The sequence below is a fragment of the Simochromis diagramma genome, unplaced genomic scaffold (genome assembly GCF_900408965.1).
Source record: "Simochromis diagramma unplaced genomic scaffold, fSimDia1.1 OVJJ01000091.1, whole genome shotgun sequence".
Lineage (NCBI taxonomy): Eukaryota > Metazoa > Chordata > Actinopteri > Cichliformes > Cichlidae > Simochromis > Simochromis diagramma.
The window spans coordinates 2,994,934-3,016,768 of NW_024386901.1; the positions used below are offsets into that span (position 1 = coordinate 2,994,934).

A 21,835-nucleotide genomic window follows, 5' to 3' on the forward strand; every position below is an offset into this window, starting at 1 on the left:
AAATAAAAGCAGGCAGACTCGCATGTTTACAGAACACTTTATTTACATGGCCCTTCACAGTGTAAAATAGAAGCTTTATTCATGGAAATACTTACAAAAAGGCCATTTTTTTTTCCACTGAACATTCTCTTTAAATAGTACTCTAGGGTTATTTACATCTTTACAGTGTATTCAAAATACTCTTTTGGTAGCGGCCTCTTCACAAACAAAGACAAGTATGGCAGATTTTGGTCCCTGTCCAAGGAGGGAGGGAGCGGAAGAGGGCTGCCCTCTGAGTCTGAAATCAACTCCTGACCTCTAGACATTATTTGTGTAAATTGGAGAACATTAAACAAGCCTGACCTAAAAAAAAAAAAAAAAAGTTTAAAGGCTGTTTTTTTTCCATTTTAAATTACATAAATAAAGATTCTCAAATGTACACAAGTGCATTTGCTTTTAAGTGGTAAGAAGTTGCTTTGAGATTCATGGCGGAAAAAGGAGTTTAGGGGCTGGGTTAAGTTATTTGGCAGCAGCCAGCACGCTGGGACAGGCTGGCATCCGACACCTCGGTTCATCTACACTCCACCAGACAAGACGTTTGTGTTGCATATCAGCTGTTTCAGGCTAAAACAAAGTGAAAGGGCAGGGAGGAGGGCTCCGATGTTATTGCTGATTGTGATGCATTAATGTGTCAGTTCCTGAGCTTTTTGTTTTTCCCGACTTTACTTTGCAAAAGACAGTTTTGTTTTTTTAAAGTTGACTGTCTCCAGATGCAACGATCGTTGTGGATCTGTTTTCTTCGCCGCCCCCCCCCGCCCCGCAAAGGGAACAGGAACTGGTGGTTTAGTCCAAAAGTTAAGCTACTACTGATATAGCATCAGTCTGCCAGGAAGACTACACGTTATCAGATTCAATGTTTCAAGCCCAATTGTTCTGATTCGAGAGTTCAGCAGTCCATCTGGTGGAAAGCAGAAGGTCAATTTTAACAATTGCGAAGTGAACGGCCGGACTCTTATCCTCCACAAATCAGAAATAACACCATGGGGGGGAAAAATAAAATAAAGTTGAATCGTGACTTTGAGCAAAGTCTCTCATGAGCATCTCCGCTGGATCCCATTTGACCCTGAGTTGTCTGAAAATACAACCACACGTGCCGATATACCCTTCATTATCAGTCCAATCACACTGTCACATGACATTACATCCACACACAGGCTGTCATCTGACCCTCTCCAGAAATGCCCTTGTTTATTTCAGCACCCCTGTCTGAGAGATAACCACTCACATTTGTTAAAAGAAAAGAAAAATCTGATGAAGGGAGCTGAATAATTAAAGGGCAACATCTGAGGACGGGTTCAGAGAACCTTCCCGTACAAACTGTCCACAGGACAAACACGTCATTGCATAGGCCTTCACCTTCACACTTCACCTGCAGCGATATGTGCTTCCTCGCTCATCTTTTTTTTTTTTGCAAGTCTGAAAAATGCATCTGCATTACTCAGGGTCAGTACTGTCTTTGAGGATTACTGTGCAAACAACACAAGCATAATGCTCATTAAATGAATGAAGGAGTCCAGTGAAGAAGCGATGGTTTGGGAGCTGGATGCCGCCTTGTCTCATCTCTGCAGGGGCCCCTGGTACAGTAGGAGTGGTGGTTTGAGGGGGATGTGGAGGGTTGCCCGGTTTGGTTACCAGTAAGTTCAGTTTGGGAATGAGTTCGCGTTAGAACGTGTCCACGTGGTTCATGTTAGTGGCTCTGTTGTGGATCTCTTCGAGGAAGTTTTCCAGCTGTTCGATGAGAACGCGCTTCTTGAACCTTTGCAGAAGAAGAAGCAATGACACGTGTTAACATTTGCCTTTTAAAAACAACTCTGTAGCAAAGGAGATCATGAACAGAAAATTATGATACGTTTTTGTTTCTTTGCATTTTGTTCGGTTCGTGAAACTGCAGATGTTTTAAATGCAGACTCCTGGTGCTAGGATACAGCTGCTCTTTACTTTAAGAGAGCTTATAAAAAAAAGACAGTCCCCTTTTTCTGTTTGCAGCTCATTTTAAGTAAAAAAAAAAAAAAAAAAAAAAAAAAAAATTAGGGGAGAGGTAATAACGCTCTGACATCAGAGGAGGAGGGCTGAACTTTGTACCTGGCTGCCTCTTTGATTATGTTTTGGAGGAAGATGAGCCGGGTGTCGAGAGTGCCCTGGATCTGTTTCAAGAGGAGGAAAATCTTCTCGTAGTCTGAAACAGAAAAAGCAAAGCGAACGAGGTTCAGTCGATTCAAGGAGAGCACATCCACTGAATCAGATCTTTGTATGTGTACAGCTGAATGTTAATAATAAACAAGATAAAAGGCGTTCTCACTCATAAAGGAAACTAGAAAAAAAAAAAAACATTCCACAGCACGTTTTCAAAGTCCAGAGTGACGTCCAATGTTAGTTTGACGTGTACGGTCAAATCAACAGAGGAGATAAAGAAAGAAAAAAAAAAAGTTTGCTTCTTTAAATTTACACACAGATATGCAAACCTGCTGTTTTTCCTAGCTTTGTTTTTGAGAAAAACAGCTTTGTTTCTGGACAAACCAAAGCTTAAGTGCCATGAAAAACCACATTTATGTGGTTTCTTCTGGAACAAAAACAAGACAAAGATGTAACGAGGAAGAATGAAATACAAAGCAGCATCTTCAATTTAACAGCCCTGCAATAAAAGCTGAAGCTTCGAATCTCTGTTTAGGTGATGATTCAATCACACTTGTGACTTTTAGATGCTACCATGGTTACATATGAGAAAAAAAAGCTCTTTAAAGTTAGTGGTAGCTGCTCTCCGTTTCTATTATTTTGTCCTCCCTGCCTATAGACCAGGTTTGGATACATACGTCTGCCAGGTTTTCTGATCTCCTTGGTGATGAGCGACCTGAGCTCATTGTTGACCTTCGTCGTCTCGGTGTGAATGTGCTTCTTCAGAGCTGAAGGCGTAATGTAGTGCTGCACCTGGTCGTCCATCAGCACCATCTCCGCTCCTCCCTCGCTGCCCAGTGGCAGCTCGCTTGGATGGGTCTGCCCGTTCTCGTCCTCATCCCTGTGCCGCATTGCCTGAGGATCCGCAGCAGTGTGGTTCTCCTGAAGGTCGGTGGGACTCGAGGGACGGTCCACCTCCGAGTCAGAGTTCCGGTCTGAGCCGTAGTGGTTCTGATCCACGTGGTTGATGATCAGGTCTGCTTCTGGTGCACCGTCGTTAACGTCCATGTCTACAGAAAGGTGGAAAAAACCAAAAACATTCACTGTAATCCAGATCGGCTGTGTAGGACGGGTCGTGCCATAACCCCACATTTTTCCTGCCTTGAGTTTTATATTCTGTGTGTTAAATCTACCCTCTGTTGACCAATTACCCTAAATTTATGAAAAAAAAAAGGTGCTTTTTTCTTAAGATACCATAATCACTGAATCATTATTAGGCCAGTACACTTTGTTGTACACTCGGCACTAGAAGCATGCCATCAGTCATTATTAAGAATTACAGTATTAGTAGAAAAGATGTGCGACTGTCTCTTAGATCGTACCTGCTGAGTGTCGAGGGCTCGCAGACGGGGACACTGGAGGGGTGTAGGCTCTACCCAATCGCAGCAGAGGTGACATGCACCGGCGTCTCTTTGGACCTCCGCCCGGCACGTTGTTGCTGTCGCCAGGTCTCTTGCCCTTGTTCTGAGGGCCGGTCACAAACTCGTCTGCCTCGTCGATCATCATGCCCTGTAAAGAAAGTGAGGAAAATGGTACATCGGAGTGTTTTTCAGTGGTTAATTTACATTTGTCATTGTAACTAATAAGAAAACAAGAAGAGTAAAAAAGAGACTTGCCTTCTTGTCTAGTTTGAAGGGGTTGCCGAATGTGTGCAACCGTTTGGGCTGTTCGGGGTCTGCGTCTCGAAGAGGCTGGGGAGCAGCTTTAAGGAAGTCTTGGTAGTTTCCCATCTGGGCGATTGGCACGCTGTGGAGCTGGTCTGGAAGGGAAACAGATGCTTTGTCAAAAATGGAAAGAACAGCAATACATCCAACCTGCTTCTTACGCTGAAATTATTTTCACAACGTAGCATAATCACAGCCAAATAAGTGTGGGGAAAATGATTTGCACAGCGGGGTACCGGAGTCGTGGCCTCTGACAGTGCAGACGCTGGTGTTGAGAAGGTTTCTCCTCATTCGGCTGAGCTGGTCGAGCAGGTGGCTGCGGGGGATGTCGTACGGATTCCTAAAACTCTGAGGCTTCAGGCTCTGAGGATGACAGCAGACAGAAACACCGCTGTAGTTTCGACACCGGAGAGTGGATATACAGATGCATTCTGAGAGCGTGGACCATTTTTCAAAAGCCCTCAAGTGCTCAAACCAACTACATAAAAGCACAGCAATGCTATAAGCCTCAGGAGGGCAGCTGGGGAGAAGCCTGAAGAATCTGAGCACAGAGTGAGATTTCAAAAAGGAACTCCTCGCCAACCGAATCTAAACAGTCGCTCAACAGTAAAAACCAATGCTCATGTGTGTAATCATGTCAGAACAGTTCCCGATGATGAATGTGATTATGTTGAAGAAATGCAGATAATAATCCAACCCTACCTTGTTGAGCAGTGCCAGGTGAAAGCCTTGAAACTCTTTGGGGTTAAGCTCCATGGGCAGGGCTGGGGCCTCTCCTGTGAGATTCTGTAGCTGCTGGATGAAGTCCCGACGCTGGGCTAGAGATATACTTCCGCCTCGCCATCGCACCTTGAGGCCAGGCTCCGGTGGCTGCTTTTTCCCAATCAAAGCGATCAGACGGTCATACTCGATTTTTGTCTGAAAATATGAGGAAATTAGGTTTTCTGGTCAGAAATGCCTTCCTATTTGGTGTCTTGATTATTGTAGCAGGAAAAAAGGAAATGCAGGAACTTAATAAGCAACACGTAAAACTGAAGATAAGATTTAAAATGCATTACAATGCAGCTGTGCAAAGCTATAAGCTGCTTTATAAGTGTTTATCCTGTGGGTACAAAGAACGACTGGCACAAGGAAAGACGGCTGTAATAGCATAAAACATATTTGTATTAAAAAAACAACAACAACAAAAACAGCTGGTGCCTAATACCAAATAACCATTAAAATAACAGTAAGTTAGAAATTAAGGATGTGATGGTATCGCTGTGACACTTTCCAACACAATAAACATTTCTGTTCTTTCGTCATAAAATGTAGCCGCTGACAGAGAATTGAACACAGAGAGAAAAGCAGCACAAAGCACAAAATGATTTATCAGCCCGTGGACTCGTACACAAGCTGCCCCCCACTCAGCCAAGAGACTTTGTTTCAGTTGACAGTGTATTGATGCAAAGTCTAAATCTAGTGGAGCATTTTCAGTTTATCTATTTATCAAGTATAACTTTGCTAACAGACGTTCTCTGCAAATGCCTGTCATGTCTTTTGAGTGCAATTTAAAGCACTCAGTAAAAATAAGTGAATGAATGAAAGAAGATGATTTGACTGACGTGGATATCGATTTTGTATTTAAAGCCATTTGTTCTTTTTTTCCTTTAACTTTTTAATCAATGCTAAAGAAAATTAGGACAGTACAAATAGGCCATTACAGTGAACTCATGCTCAAGATCCCAGTTTGAGATGTTTTGAGCTTTGTGAGGTTGTGTATTGTCAGGAGGAGGGATGGACATGGTCAGCAACAACACTCCTGTAGGCTGTGGTGTTTAAACGATGCTCAGTTGGTACTACGGGCTCAAAGTGAGCCAAGAAAATATCTCCTACACCATTACAGAGGATTTATGATCTAGAGCGTAACCTCATGAAAAACATAACAACATGCCAGGTTGACGTGACCCACAACTATTATGACTGGGCTGCTTGGCGCAGTCGACTCCTCCTGTGCAGTTTTTAGCTGAGTTTTCACAACAATCGTCATCTCAATGTAAGGATTAATAATCATAGCATTAATATAAGGACCATAATCTCAGCAAATTCCTGGAGGGAGACTGCTGGGACACACGAGCATAAATGTCGGCAATGACATCAGCCACTTATGTAAGTTCTGTTGTAGGCTCTACAAAGACTCCCTGAAGAAGTCCAAATCAGGCATCACTCCACAACCAGAAGCCTGAACCACTGACACAAGGCAGGATGGATCCATGCTTTCACGCTGATTATGTCAAATTCTGACACTACCATCAGTGACTGTCGCAACAGAAATAGAGACTCATTAGACCAAGAAACCTTTTCCTAATCTTCTATTCTCCGGTTTTGGTGAGTGCATGTGAACTGCAGCTTCAGTTTCCTGTTCTTAGCCACAGGAGAGACATCAAGATCAGACGTCTGCTGCTGTAGCCCATCTGATTCAAAGTATGACGTGCTGTGCGTTCAGAGATGCTCTTCTGCACACCCTGATAATAATGAGTGGTTGCCTTGACCACGTCTACAAGCCTAAATGCACTGAGGTACTCCCATGTGATTGGCTGATTAGATATAACCCTTACTGAACAGATATCCCTAACAAAGCGACCAGTGAGTATAAAAATGTCATGATAAAACCAGGTTTCTTTGCAAGTTACTTTTGTAAACCAAAATTAAGATATTAAAATACTAATCAAACTGAGATAAAACATTTGAACTAAACTGGTGTTTATCTTTTTTTTCTTTTCTTTTTTTTTTTTAATTAAGAAAACTAGAAAAAAAACCCAAAATAATCCAAAACTACAAATTACACTATAAAAATCCATCAGTGTGGACTTTAGTGAAAACAGAAAGGCTTGACAACTGACAGACACTGCAACAAGCACAGCTTTGTGGAGTAGATTTAATATTAACAACTAACCTGCTGACTGAGCTTTTTCAGGTAGGAAACCACGCTGTAGCTCAGACCATACTCCAGGTTGTCAGCTAGCAGGTTCGGTGCTCCCATGATTCTTAAAGCCTTTCTTAGCGACTGTGAGAATAACACAGCAGTAAGAACAGTGCAGGCACAGCTTTGTACATTAACAACAACAACCACAAAAAAAGCCATTAATGAAAAGCTGAAGAGTGATAATAAGGCCACTGACCCCAATATAATACGGAGGCATCGTCTTCAGGTAGTTCTCAAAGGACTGTCGCCATTTAATGGTAGGCTTGAACTTGTGCACTTTAATCAAGTCATCTGTGGAAAACAATCAAACACAGATCACGCAAAGAAAATTCAATAATTAGGAACATGTTTTATTAAGAAAACTGATTTTTTTTTTTTAAAAATAGTCATTTGTTTTGCTATTGCAGCAGATCGTTTAAATTTTCTAAAGCCCAAAACAAAGACTCCCCATCAACACCTACAGCGAGAGTAAAAATGAGGTGGATGCACAGGTCTTACCCAGAAGCGGAAGAAGTACGGGGTAGTTGTAGGGCATTACAAACAAGTTGACGCAATTTAGAGCTGTGCTGGCCTTCAGGTAACCAAACGGCTGCCCCAGATCGCTGTACTTGGCACTGTTACATACAAACACCTGAAAAAACAAAGAGAAAAATCAGGAAGTGAGTTGTGACATTTGAACTTTTCAATCAGCAAACAAAAACAGAACCAGCTGATGCTGTCTGAGTTGTTTTTAGGTTTCATTTTAAAGCCACTTTGGTTTTAAATATCCTACAGAAGTAAATTTCACTTCCTTGCTTACCACTTACTATTAGCCCTTCGATATCATAACACTGCATCTGGTCAGTGTCAGGAAAATATTTTCACTGCGTGATTCTTGTAATTGCTGATATAAAAGTCATTCTGAAAGTCTGCCACCTCATCTCTGATGATGACTCATGCCAAACATGGCGAAAAACACCAAAATCAATATACGAGTGATGAATACAGAGACAAACTTTACTTTCAGGTTCCTGCCACAAACCAGGTAAAGCTTGGTGTGCGGGTACCAGCAGAGACAAGATGTTTCGATCTAATCACATGTGCTAAAGCTCAGTCTGTGCATGCCGACGGGCTATCGAATCATCGCTTCATTTGCCACCCTTATTTATTTTTTTGGTACACTGAAAACCTGAAACCACACATCAATGTCTCAATATGTCTGAACATCTAATCAAGTACTTATCACATTGCTGTTAGGATGCATGCAACACGTTCCATGTGTGAGAGATTAAAATCCTCTTTGTCTACCTGGCTGTAAAGATTAAAAACACAGATTTCTGCTTTAATGTCAAACTTTCTTCTCAACAGCTGTTATTTTCTGTGGTTTCTGTGATGGTGCTGTACCTGCCAGCAGGTGTGCGGTGATTTCCTCTCCAAAATGTACTGTGTGAGGGGTGACGGCTCCAGCTCATACTTATCAAAGGGCACCTTGTCTATCACCATGGGTTCAGCATCCACGCAGGAGAAACGGACGTGGGGGTGGGCTGAGCGGGGAGGCTGGGAAGGTACACAGAAAGAGATACACAATGTTATGGTAAATATTAAAGAAGATCAACAACACCTGCTGGCGCCTAATAACACCAGTAGGTGTTGTTAATCTAAGCTAAGTTTAAGCAATGCGCAAAGTTGACCGTCTGAATACAGTTCGGGAAAAAAAGAATCACGTCTGGCTGCTGATACTTCTATTTCTACTGAGAGAGTATGTGTGTGTGCAGAGGAAAAGCTTATGAATGATAGCTAACATGCAATGCATGAGCTATCATAATGAGTACTTCTTTGTTTGTTTAATTTTGATTACAGCTCATCTGTGCTTGGGCTGTTGCACATTCGTGTAGCTGTGACATCACTGCAGCCAGTTTGACGTCACCCCTGTGTTATCACGAGTTAGTCATTGTTTGCTATGGAATAAATGGTTAAAGTTAATAAGAGTGTGGCACTGTTACATTAGTGTGACTGATTATTCTTGTTAAACAAACAGGAAGAAGAAAAGTTGTTTAATGAAAGTGACAATGTGTGGGGCTGAATCCTGTAACTCCTGTGGAGGAGTTATCATCTAATGGCCACTGAAGGCACATTACAGCTATAATAGATTTGTTTTGCCTTTTAATAAACATGAAAAAATAAACTTAGTAAGTGCCTTTCTTTTTATTGTTCTCACATTTTTTCTATTTTAAGATTCATAATTGAGCATACGGCTACTTTGTATCACTGCAGGCTGCTTCTAAAAGAGCGTCAGTCCCCACTGACTCCCACTAAAATAACCAGTGTTAGCAATTAAATTATGACATCTACAAAAGCCTGATACAAAATTAAAACAAAAAAACAAAAAGAACAAACAAACCCTGTAGCCATTTATCCCCTTCATAACAAAATTACAGAGTTTTGTCTTCTTGTACTTGCTTGTTTGCTAGGCCTCACCTCAGCTAATATAAGTCAATGAACTGAACCTCTGGGTGATGTTTTCTGCTGTTGGAGACCTTAAGAGCATTTTTAAAGGAAGTATTTTATTTATCAGGAAGTTTGTACTTCCTGAGAGAGTGAAATGTTGAAAACTTATTAGTCTGTTACTTAGCACAAATTAGCCATAAAACTAGCCAGACACTGGTTAGCACACCACTAAGGCCAACATGCTAAGCAAGCATGCTAGCCGTAGCTAATAACACTATACCAGTCTTGTAAATATGGTCACTTTTTGGCTATTAAGACTTATATTATTAAAAAATAATTAGGAATAAAGTACATCTTTGTTAAGTTTTATAGAATTATAAGTGTATTCTGCTGTCAAGAGTAATACTGTCCAAAATATAAATACAAGAAAGGAACTATAGGGCTTTAAAGTCTCTTCTTTAATATTATTTTTACCTTTTTGGGCTCTTTTGTTCTGTGACATTGTATTTATTTTACTAAGCTAGGTTGTCATTTCATTAATCTGCTGCAGTAACACAGATTATGTATTGCAAAAATTGACAGATACCTGTTTCCTATCTCATATTTCTGTCGGTTCTTCTGCAACTTTCTTACCAATGTGGGGGAGTTCTGGTCTGGCCAGAAGGCTTCGGGGATGGGCCAGTGCCCGATGGGAACACCAGTTTTAGGGTTAGGTCGTACGTAGATCAGCTTGTGACAGCAGTGCCAAGGCTGCGGACCAGACTTCACCACTTCAGCTGGAGTGTCTGTGCAGGAATATAAGCAAAGCAAAACAAAAAACAAGGGGTTTATGAAATGCAGCATGAAACAAAATGCATCAGACAAGTGTGTCAGCAGTTAAATATGAAAGCAGGAGTTTAAACAGTGACACCCACCAGATGTTTATGAAAAACAGGAAAGAAAAGCTCAGAATGGATTAAAACAAACACCAAGTGGGAGAGAGCAAAGAGCTCCTCTACTATTCAAACGCATGCAGCACAGCACATGTCAAAAAGCTCCTTTTATAATAAAAGACAATTCAACTTGAGAAAACCCAAAAACAAACAAAGAGAGGTGTGTCTTACCTTCTAGCGGAGGAGGGTCAGGTCCCGTCTTCTCGAAGTTTATCACTACTCCACTCTGGATTTTCTGCACCAAAGACTCCAGACACTGATTCAACATACGCTGGGAGAACACACTGTAAGAACGACCTGTAACGAAGTCACACGTCTGTAAGTATAAATATCCCAAAACACGAGCGAGTCAATGGTGTTGCTAAAATTAAACGTTTTTCCTTGGTTGACTGTGGATCATTTCAAATGTTTTTTGGTTTAGCCGTTTAAAAGCTTAATTAATAGAATTTGTGGGCCAACTGGGAGCAGCAGAAACAACACGGGATGCATTTTCACCATGCTTTCACATTTTGTCAATTTCCTAGCAAAAAGCTGTCTATTTAGACCCTCCCACTTAGATCCTGACATTATAATGTGATTTTTCCCCTCCTAATTAATAATAATTTGTTGTACTTTTTAGAGCAGATACTAGAAACCAAATTAAGAAATAACATCTGGCTTTAAATGTTCCACATTTTTCGTAAGCTAGTTTCTAATTGTGTCTTCTTTGCTTTGTTTGGTGCAGGTCAGACAGTGTACAGTGGGTCTATTAGAGCTTGTCTGCTAAAAGTTGCATGCTGCTGCTGGAACAGGGTTAAGACTGAATTGCAGACTAAATGAGCCATAAAAAATAGTGAGTCAGAAGAGGGAAAATACAGAAGTCTGATAATTCTGTTGATTGGTGCCAGGGTAAAAATAGGAAAACAATCTAACCGAAACTAGGGGGGAAAATAAATTGCTACTTGCTGGGTCATCTCATTGAAATGTTTGCATTTGGCGACCAACTCGTCCAGAGGTCGAACGTGCACCACCCTCAGTCTCTGGGTGATGACTTTCAAACACATGGTGATCGCACAGGTTACTTAGTGGGATGCAACTTGTCTCCAAACAATTGCGCTCCGACTCGGGCTGACTGCAATTAATGCCAGAGAGATTGACAAAGGTTTGGAAATAATATAGATGCAGACAGACTGCATCAACCCGAGTCAGTCTGCAACAATGAACGCAACTTGTCTGCAGTGTGTCTTTTTTTTTTTTTTTTTTTTTTTTTTTTAACTTCAACCCATTGAATCACAAACTCATAGCAGACCGACTCCATCTTATTACATTTTATCTCTACGTTGACACACCAAAGTCTCTTTGAAGTGTTCGTACACCTCGTCCTCGTCTTAGCAGCAACCATTTCAGACACAATCTCAAGTTCATTGCATGCAATAATTTTAGTCATGCCGGAGTCTCCAGTAACTGATTTCTCTGGTGTGACTGTAGCACAATTAACCAAAAATTATAAATAAATTGAGCTGAGATTTCTCAGACCTTTTTCCAATGAAGAGCTTCATCGAATTCTTCACTCATTCTAGGACTAGACTTAATCTTTGTCTCCGAAACTTACAGATAGAGACACAGAGGATTAAAAGTTCCCACTAAAACTTGTGTTTAAAAGAACAAAAACTGCAGCAGCAGCAGTTTGGTGTTTATGTAATGCACCTCAATGTCAGAGAAATCAAATGAACAAGAATAAAAGGGGTTAAGAAGGATCACTACATTACACTGTTTATGAAGTGCTTTGCTACTGGTGCAGTGCAATTTCAAGAGCTCTCTTCTTTACATATTGCTCATCTTTGTGCAGCCATATCAGCCATTTACACTACATGCAAATAGTGCATTTGCATGAAATGTGACTCTGAAAGGTCAAAATCTCTCTTTGCTGTTTTTGTCACGCCATCAATCGCATGTGTAAAATTAAAAAGTCAGAAAAACCATCTTTCAAAGCTACAACTGACTAGTCTAACTTAGCCTTCCTGTCATTCAACTTCACCTCGAGTGACCTTGTTGTGCACCCATTCACTCGCTCATTTCAATAGGCTGTGGCTTTGTGTCAGGTCTGCCATCAGCAGTAATGGACAGGCAGCATGTACTGTAGACTGCCGCTGACAATGGACCTGTGTCATGTTCTGCATTCAGCGCCACCGGCTGCGACACGCAGCTTTGGAGTCCTCTGTTCTCTATATGTGTGCATGGGTTAATCTTAACCTGCCATCAGCATCATTCTAGTTCGTTCCTCCTGCCAGCTGCTTCCAAAACAAAGCTACGTGAGGAATGGAGACAGAGGGGATAAAAGTCTGCTTCTATAAGTGAATGTTCTGGCAGCCGGACTTTGGCTGGAGATGGGGGGATTACAGATCAAAATCGCTGGCTAGAAAGTCTCTTGACAGGACTTAGGCAGGACAAAGGCAGTCCGATTATGGACCAGGTGGGAAAATCTAGTCATTCTAACCTTAATCAGCAATTACTACCCAAGTACACTTAAACAAAGCACTTAACCCTTCCACAATAGCTCCAGCAGGGGTTAAAATAAGAGCACAGTGTAGCTGCATTGGGCTGTTAAAGGTACCTCTCTGGCAATCCTTAAGCACAACTCTGAATATTGAGCAAGACAGTGCCTAGACACCGCTCAGGGCTGTCCCCTGTTGAAGTGGGCTCTGCTTTAAAATTTAAGCTTCTGACACTTCCAAGAGGAAAACATCTGATCTGTTTATTTTTCACTCAGAATAAAGAGCTTTTACTTCTGTAGGCTAAACTGAAGCAGTAAAATGGTTTTCTTAATCTTAGGCTGTTCATGCGATCATTTAAAATGTATGTCTACAGCCTACTCTACCTGGCTTATGTTATTTTCTTTAATTGCGTAATCCCTTGTATGCTGGTCATGTTTCCATGCGTGATACAATAATAATAATTTAAAAAAAACAACAACTCCTTAACATCACCAACTTAAAGTGAAGTACCCGACAAGCACTTCAGACTGCATTACCCATGGTGCAGCTCTTCCATAAAACCTGTCCTGTCTTTAAATGCTCTTAAATCATCTTTGAAACTTCGGCATATAAAGCATATGAATCAGTACATAAACTCCAGAGCTACAAAAGGCAAACCGAGTGTACTTAAAAGCTGAGAAATGCCTATCAGAGCTGATCTGTAAGTACACAACAACCAGCAGCTCGTATCAGTCCGCCTACCTCCAGTGACCTCACACATGGGGGTGATTGGAGAATCGTCAGACGGGACGCCGCCGAGGGGCTCGGGCTCCACCGAAGCGTTGCCGGAGATACGTAGCACCAAAGCAAACAGACGCTGGTCCCAGCGAAACGGCTCCTTCGTCAGCTCGCTGCCCGGCAGCGGCGTGGTCAGAGGTAGATGTAGCTGGACAATGAAACAGATCACAGGATGAGATGACAGACCTGCGTTAGAACAGATTTACTGTGTTGCTGTTCTCTCTAATATCGCCGTTTGTTTTAGGCTACTGTGGGGAAACTTGGGCAATAAATGAACAACACTTTTACGGCGGTATTGATAAAGTGCCTTCATTTACAGGGTATTAAAGTGGCACGGAGGGCTCAGCTCGCACTTCTAACCTTGCAGTTATACCCTTTGTCATAATTTGGGCTAAAGGAATTTAAAAGTAATTGCCTATATAATTTTTGTTTGCATAGGTTGAAAACATGACTGTTTACTGCATTTGTAAAGAAAAGAAATAGTGCATTTTCATACTGAGCAATGATTTTTCTTTATTTTCTACATTTTCAAGATCAAGTGTTTAATCAGTCAAAACAGGAAGTGCAATCAATGATTAAAAAGTAGCTGTTTTAATAAATTCAATAAAAATGCCAAAAATATTACTGGTGTTGGACTCAAATGAGACTCTTCATTGGTATTTTTAGATTTTGATGAGAATAAATTAAGGTTTTTGGGTTTTTTTCTGCTGAATGTGTCAGCTGGGGAAGTTGTCTTCCTTGATGTTTTAGGACCAAATGATTAATCAATAAGTAAGTACATCAAACTTCTCTGTTTCTAAGACAATAATAACAAAGCTACTGATAACACTTCTAAGCATGAAAAGCAGCTTTGTTATTATGTGAGTGGACAATATGATAAAGCACTTCACAGTAGAGCTTCTGTGGTTTAAACTTTAGCCATCTTAATCACAGTCAAAGGACGAGGGTTTGGTAAAGTTTGACGTGGTGCGGTTAGACTCCTAAAGTATCACCCAAACAAACAGAACGCTCTCCTGATTGGAGATGCAGGCTGACCTCATCTTGGACACCGCCGCTGCTGGTCAACTTGTTGCCGTCTGTAATTGCGATGATGATGGCAGGTTCAAGGAAAAAAGGATTCCTTCCCTAAAAAAAGAAAAGAAAAGAAAAAAATAGGACATATTGAAGACTAAATGAAAAACGAAACCATGCCGAATTAATTCAGCATTCAGACTCTCAGAGGCAACTTAGGGTCACCCTGCACAAAGAAATGAGAAAGACACAAACAAGCTAAAAAAAAACAAGACACAAAAATAGGGGGGCTGCTCTCACATCTGTTAAAACTGTGCTTACAAAAGACGTGATCACCATTAATACCTGTATTTAGCAAGTGTGGCTTTATGGCCTTCTGCGATCCGACGCATAAATAAGCACCGTAAATGCATCATTACAAACAGCAGATAAATTACACGGGACATATTTAAGGAGCGTGTGTGAAATAGAAAACCTTGACTCAAAGGGAAAACAAACAGAGTAAGAGTTCAGTATTTAGTGTCTGCAGTATATGTTCACTCTATACTCCACAACAGCAGAGCTCATTATCCGAGGAGCTACACGAAACCTCTTTCCTGCTGGACCCCATGATATTTCATGACATCAGCGCTCCACTCTGATGAAATTAAACTGGAGCAGCACTGCATTTATCACTGTGCATCAGCCTTGTGGGATCTCCACAGAGCCACTAGGTGAGGTAATAGCGTAAAAGAAAACAAAAAACCCCTCAACAAAGACTGACAAGTGCTGCCAGCAAACCGGACTTCACTGCAGAGTCACAGTGACTCCATAAGGGCCTCCTGTTCTGACAGCAGAGCCATTATTAATGGACGTGGAGCCACACTGTTTGGGCTCTACCTGTAGGCTGCGCTTTCTGCTGAATGATGCATCTGTCCAGTCACATAAACGGCCCAAAGTAAACAGAGCAGGATACTACCAAGACCCCACTGTGCTGCAGGTATCCATGACAACCTGGCAACCCCCCCCCTCCCCCCCTCAAAAAATTCCTTCATGATATCGAGCACTTAGTTGGCATGCTGACTTGATGATCGGGCTAACTTGCCAGTCAAGCGATGAATTTATCCATGTCATATCAGCTGCCGGAGCTTTTACTCGTGGTTAAATAAAGCCAAATGCGACTATTAAAAATAGATGACACATGACGACAGCCTATCAGGGGAGCCGGTGTAAGAATAAAGCGTTTTGACAACTTCTCAAAATGTGCCCAGCTGCTTTTCATGTAAAAGACAAGACAGTATCTATATATTTTGGGTAATTTGAAAGATAAAAACAAGTCATCTGAAGACATCTCTTTGTGCTTTCAAAGAGAAGAAAACACAGTGGGCATTTCTTATAACTGGTTAATGATGATAATGAGATATTACATTAGTAAATGGAGAAATAATAGGTAATTCATCATGTTTAAGACCCGTCTATGCAGTCAGCTACCGCTACTGTGATGTGCTTTCCACAATGCCATGATAATGGAGATCCATTAAAGCGCCGGCCATCACTCCAGCTGACACTCTAACTTACCACCAAACAACACTGGCCATATCATTTCTTCACATTCATCCTTTCTTCTGCTCTTTCATTGCTCTTAATGAAACTGATCAGTGTCAGGATCAGGCCGTCTCCCCCCTCTACCTCCATACCCTTCTTCATCTCCCAGGGGAGAGTCGTTTCAGATGCCTGGCAACCTGGAGCGCTCTTTGTTACTGTAGACTGAGGCACTCCAGGGCAATATTAACTCCCCCATCTCCCCCCGTTAACCCCCCAGGGCTCCACCCGCTGGACGACGTGGAGCACTGACTTATGATACAAAGGGCCCTTTAAATAAGAAAACAGAAGAAAAGCGCACACACAGTCATTTTAGATGTGTTTTCATGCGGAAGTGCCCTCTTCCTAGTTCCCTTGAAACGCTTCTCTGGTCAAATGGTAAACCCTCACTTAAAAGGAAATGGTAACTAAACAGAAGACAGCAGAAACAGCTTACGGGAGTTATTAAGCACCACTACACTTGTGTAATCAGTTAGATGACGTACTGAAAGGTTTTTAGATTTTGACTCAAGTTCATTGATTCCTCTAGCTTTTAGTGTTACCAGCATTTCCTGCCCACACACATTTGTTACGTTAAAATATCCTCTAGGAGTACCAAACACTTGTGTTGGGCTATAGGGACACCAGCTCACATTTTAAATTACAGCCCATGTTCACAATAACTCCACTTTTGTAAAGGACATACTAAGCATATATAAACTACATACATGCACTCCATACTAGTAGTTGCCTAGCCTCCTGCTGGAAATAGGCAGAGGAGAGAGAACTAGTCATTAAATTATAGCCACTGTCAAATCAACCTGTAATTAGAGGTCAGCAGTGACAGCGCGGGACGCAGTAACCTCGACCTTGGCTTGTGTGTTCAAAATCGGACAGTCTGACGGTGTCGCTGGTATTTTTTTTTCAAACGACCAAAGAGTGTCTGACATGCATTATGCATGTATGCATTACCTGGGCTGGTAGGGATCTTCTGTTTATTACTCAGGAAATGCCTAATTAAACATTCATTACTGCTCCCATACTCCCCCACTTACCTCCGCACAGGAAAACAGATGTCCAGATTCTGTATCAACCACAAGCGTGCAGATTCACCTACCACTCTAACTGGGTATGGGCTAGACTTCACAGCTTACATTAATAATGACCACTTTGTTTCATATGCAAAAAAAAATTGCATTTCAGTTTCAACGCTGGCCAGGAGATGAGAAAATCTCAAGAAGGTGAGATGCTGAATAGCAAGCAATATGCTTTCTGTTGCCTTCAGCTTTTCTTTTTCTAATGAGACTAAACCAAAGTCAAGTTTCTCTGGTCACTTTGTGCAACCCTGCACAGCTAAAGGCAGATCTGAACATCTGTTACACATGAGTCAGTGGGCTGGCATAAGAGTGGTGGTCTGAAACTTTATCATGCAAATCTACGTTTAGCTACTAATACTGGATTTAAATTGAAGAGGGAACTTGGCCAGCATCACGCTGTACTAGCTCCAGACTTTGTGGGCTTGGAGAATATTTCTTAGCAATACTGAGTCTGAATGAGTTTTATGTGAATAGCTTACAGCTGTAAATCAGGCCCACTGTGTCGTAAAGCTGCAGTATGGAAATCTTTCTAAGCTGCACAATACAACTGGAATAACATCGATAATTTTAAAGTAAACCACATTTTTCCGTCAGCGTGTATCCAGGAGCTTTTTTCAATATCCTCACATTTGTGGTCGTGTTAGATGGATCCCCATTTTTGAAGCAGACTTGAGCGAAACAAAGAAAAGGGCGACAGTCTTCAATCTCAGCATCAGTGAGCATTCACATTAACCAAAAGATAAAAACAAAAGAGTATGTTCATCATGGTACAGATGACTGTGCATCCGTGGTACTGGTACTGCTATATAGCGCCTGTCGCCTCACTTTTGAGCACTCAAAGTACTTTTCACTACATCTGTCAATCACCCAATCAGAAACACACGCACATTCATACAGTGCTTTTATCTACAGCTAAGCACTTCCACCAAACATTCACGCACACCCACTCTGATGGATGCATCGGGGGCAACAGGGTTCAAGATCTTGCCGAAGGATACTTTGACACATAGACGGGAGGAGCCGCGGATTGATCCGTCGACCTTTCGATCGGTAGATGACCCGCTCTACCACCTCGCCCAGTGATTCATCATAAAAGCACAAAAGTCCTCTGACAGGCTTGAAACTACATAATTTAGACTGACCTGGTTAAAACTGCAAAAGTCTTATTCCAAAGCTCTAAAATAAATCCCAGCTTGATTAAAATTATGTTTAGCTTTGTGTTTACGTACACACACACCACAGAGTGGCCAGACCATTTATGGACTAAATAATAGATATAAATATTAGAACCACCTCTCATAATAATCCAGTGCATTTTAACAAACTGGCCATAAAGCTGAAGTGACACAAGCCTACACTAGTTTATATACAACTAAACTATATTTATATATTTTTAAAAAGCATCTAGCTTTCATAGCATATTTGTGCAGACAGAGCCTGCAATAGATCCTTTCAAAGTTTCAAAACATAATGCATTTTCTTGCTTAAAAGCTCATTTACAGGTGTAATAATTCCATGTCCTTGATGAGAGCAGTGACATATGTAACACAAACTAAAGTTACTAATCAATGATGGGGGAAGAAAGAAAATAAGAAAGCTACGTTGCTCCTGCTGCTTGGACTTGCTGTCATGATTGTGTCGTATGGCTGAGGATGTGTGGGTCCACAGTATGAAAGTGGTTGATGCTTGTAAGACTGGGAGATAGCAGAAAGGGGTGGGGTGAGGGGGGGTAGGCGGGTGGGTGAAGTGGGTCTGTTTGGGCATTTAGCACTTTATGAGCCTGATTTCTTCTCCACCTGTTTCATTGCTACATACCTGTCCATAGTTGTCTATCCCAGTCACTAATCTATTGAGATTGAGTAAATCAAAAGCGTTCCTCAAGGATTGGCCAATAGTTGTGAGTCCAGTTGCTTGGAGGTTCCTCAACTCTGTCATGAATGTGGCATGGCTCTCTTTCCATCCAGCCTTTAAAAAAAAAAAAAAAAAAAAAAAAAAACCAAACAAAACACAACATAGCAGCTGGTTAATAACATGCACAAAGCTAAATAACTACCCCACTGTTGTGACCAGCAGGCAACTTCTAAGGAAACTAGTGGTTAACTTCACTGGTTTTATTGAGAGTCTGAGCTAATAAATATCTAAATAGGTCGCTTCCTCTCTATCTGCCCAGACTAATAATTTGACAGCACTGCAGCCACAGGACGTTGATCCGTTTCTACCAGGCTGCTGCGCTCGGCTCCAGATCAGAAAATCGCAAAGTAGCAAAGTCGCAATGTGTGCAGTGACTAAAGTGGCAATTTGGTCTAAAGAAGTAAAGTAGGCTAGTCTGTCATCCCCGCTTCTCCTCCTCCTCTACTCTCCCTCCCTCCTAGATATCACCTCGCTGTATAAATAACACCCAGAGTTCCTTGCTGCTCACATTGAAACAAAATGTCGGCCATGTTTTAAAAGGGGTATGAAAGCTCCTCCTGAAGATTTTTCTCTACACAGTTGATGTAGTGATCACAACGTGGTGCAGCGATGGAAGGACAGTCAATCTGCGCAATGTAAAGCCGGACATGACCCGAAAACAAACTCTACCTTTATCCCGAACGGAACATCTTCAAAATTTACCAACATATACCGGTCCCCTCGGCTCGCCGGATCTCTCCCTCTGAGCTGTGGAAATAGTAGAGAATTATTTACGGTTATCGAGAGATCAGCTTTGACAGGCGAGCTTGCAACAGCAAAACGATGAACTGAACTGCATTCCCGCTCGGGATCTCTCAATATTAATGTGTCCCGTGGTTACAGTACCTTCATAAAAGTCTCAACAGCGCCTTTTGCTATGTCCAGATAGGTAGTGCCCAGATGGGTGCGCTGGTTCATTGAAGCGGACGTGTCTATCAGAAAAAGTAAAACGGGCATTGTGATGGTAATGACACGTTCTGCATGGACTTGGTGTCAGTACAACCGGCCAAAACGGAAAAAAATCTTTTGTTCTCCTGCCGCCTGTATCACCTCTCAGCTAGCTAGCTAGCTGGCTAACTGTCTGTCTCACACATTCTTTCAAAAAAGTGTAAGAATAGTGAGTGTAGAAGCCCTTTCCGGGCGAACTAAACTAAAAACCTCAAACCCTAGGGGCAGGTTATGGATTCACGAGGGATTTTGATAATTTTTACAATATTTTGAAAATATTCCTAAGTTTCATAGTAACAAAGTTCCCCCTCACAGTGAGTCCCTGCTTCTCCCTACACTGAATGCGCTGTGTCTTGTCCACTGGTTTTAACCTAAGCTCCGCGCCTGACCCCGCCTCCCAAGCGGTCTTGCAGTGTCACGTGTATATACACTCTCTTCTTATTGGCGGTCTCAGGCTCCTCATTACCATATCCAAATAAGGCCAAAGCAGACCGTCTCATGCGCATGCTTGCTTGCCCGAGAGGCAGGAATGCAAGGAAAATATTCTGTACATACATTGTGTGATAAAGAATACAGCATATGTGGCGATGCGCTCTTTTATCGGAGCCTTACCGCAGTTTGTTGAGGTGTTGTTATTTAGGAACAGGCATGTGTCTGCTCTTAGATCTGATTACATAATCAACATTTACTTCATCCTATGCGCGGGCGTGGGCTAGTGTGAAAGACAACCCTTCAAGACTATAGAGAGATAAACTGGAGGCACTATCATATAAAAACAACTGTAAAATATCAACCAAGGAATGCACCTAGGGCAAAAAGAAACTACTCGCGGGTGTTATGGCACTCGGTTTTCATGTGATGACCAAATAAAGACTCCCCTTTTCTCTGAAGGAAAACAGGTTTAGCTGAATAGTCGCTGGGATTGACATGCGCGCACACGCACTCACACACCCTGCAGCTCTGAAATGTCTGTACTTTGTCTTTATTTTCCATAGCCAAAGAACGACATACTTGCAGGTAAAAGGAAATAAAAAGACACAGAAACAATCAAACAAACACAAAGAGAGATGTCGCTAATAAGAATCACACTTCTATCGTTGCTATTGTTGATCTGTAGTTATGTGAGATAATGCCTCAACTGTTACTGCACAGAGAATATCATCAAACGTGCTACACATAAGCCTTTTGACAGATTAGAGTTCACTCTTAATGCTACATGACACCCAGCCACACGCGCACGATTGTGCAATACAATTTACATAATGTAGTTGACTGGAAAATATCATCACTTCCGCAAAAACAAGACGAAACCATCCGGTGGCTTGCGATAGCAAAGCGGAGGAACGTCTGTGTGCTTCTTATTTGATGTGAAGCAACACGCGCGCGCGCGCGCGCGCGCGCACACACACACAATTTATCTTCCGGTGTGTCACTGACGTTTTTCACAATAAAATCTTTAATGTGGTTTGGCGATCTTAACGACGAAATTGTGGAAGGTGTGATAAACTGTAGTTGCAGCTGCAATAACATTTATTGTCATTATAAACCAGCTATTTATTGTAGCTTGCACAGCAGCACAGTAACCGGTTAAGCACCAATCTGAGATACTTCTGTTCTGTTTGGGCCTCTCTGACTTTGTTATTTGACGGATTAATTAACTTTCCACAGATTCATTCATTCATTCTTCCTCTTTCGCAATTCTGGGTCTCTTAACTTTCAAGTTTAAAATGTAACAAGCAAAACACTCAACTATCTTCTGACTGATGCAGGTTTAACTGACTCAACTTTCTTTTTGCCATCCCACTATTGCAGTGTTTTT

At 41.7% G+C, this 21,835-nt stretch overlaps 1 protein-coding gene across 1 annotated transcript; it reads right to left on the reverse strand.

The window, feature by feature from the left end:
* Positions 1–25: 25 nt before the first annotated feature.
* ints6 (integrator complex subunit 6) lies at positions 26–21,302 on the reverse strand. The gene is made up of 18 exons (XM_040034802.1): positions 19,915–21,302; positions 19,699–19,776; positions 18,934–19,083; positions 14,486–14,575; positions 13,415–13,598; positions 10,371–10,496; positions 9,901–10,052; positions 8,224–8,376; positions 7,339–7,471; positions 7,037–7,131; positions 6,811–6,921; positions 4,578–4,793; positions 4,112–4,238; positions 3,828–3,970; positions 3,534–3,720; positions 2,850–3,221; positions 2,122–2,215; positions 26–1,795 (listed from the first exon to the last, which is right to left on the reverse strand). Exons 1-18 carry the CDS (start codon positions 20,023–20,025, stop codon positions 1,702–1,704), a joined length of 2,616 nt encoding a protein of 871 aa, XP_039890736.1. The 5' UTR covers positions 20,026–21,302; the 3' UTR covers positions 26–1,701.
* Positions 21,303–21,835: the final 533 nt, after the last annotated feature.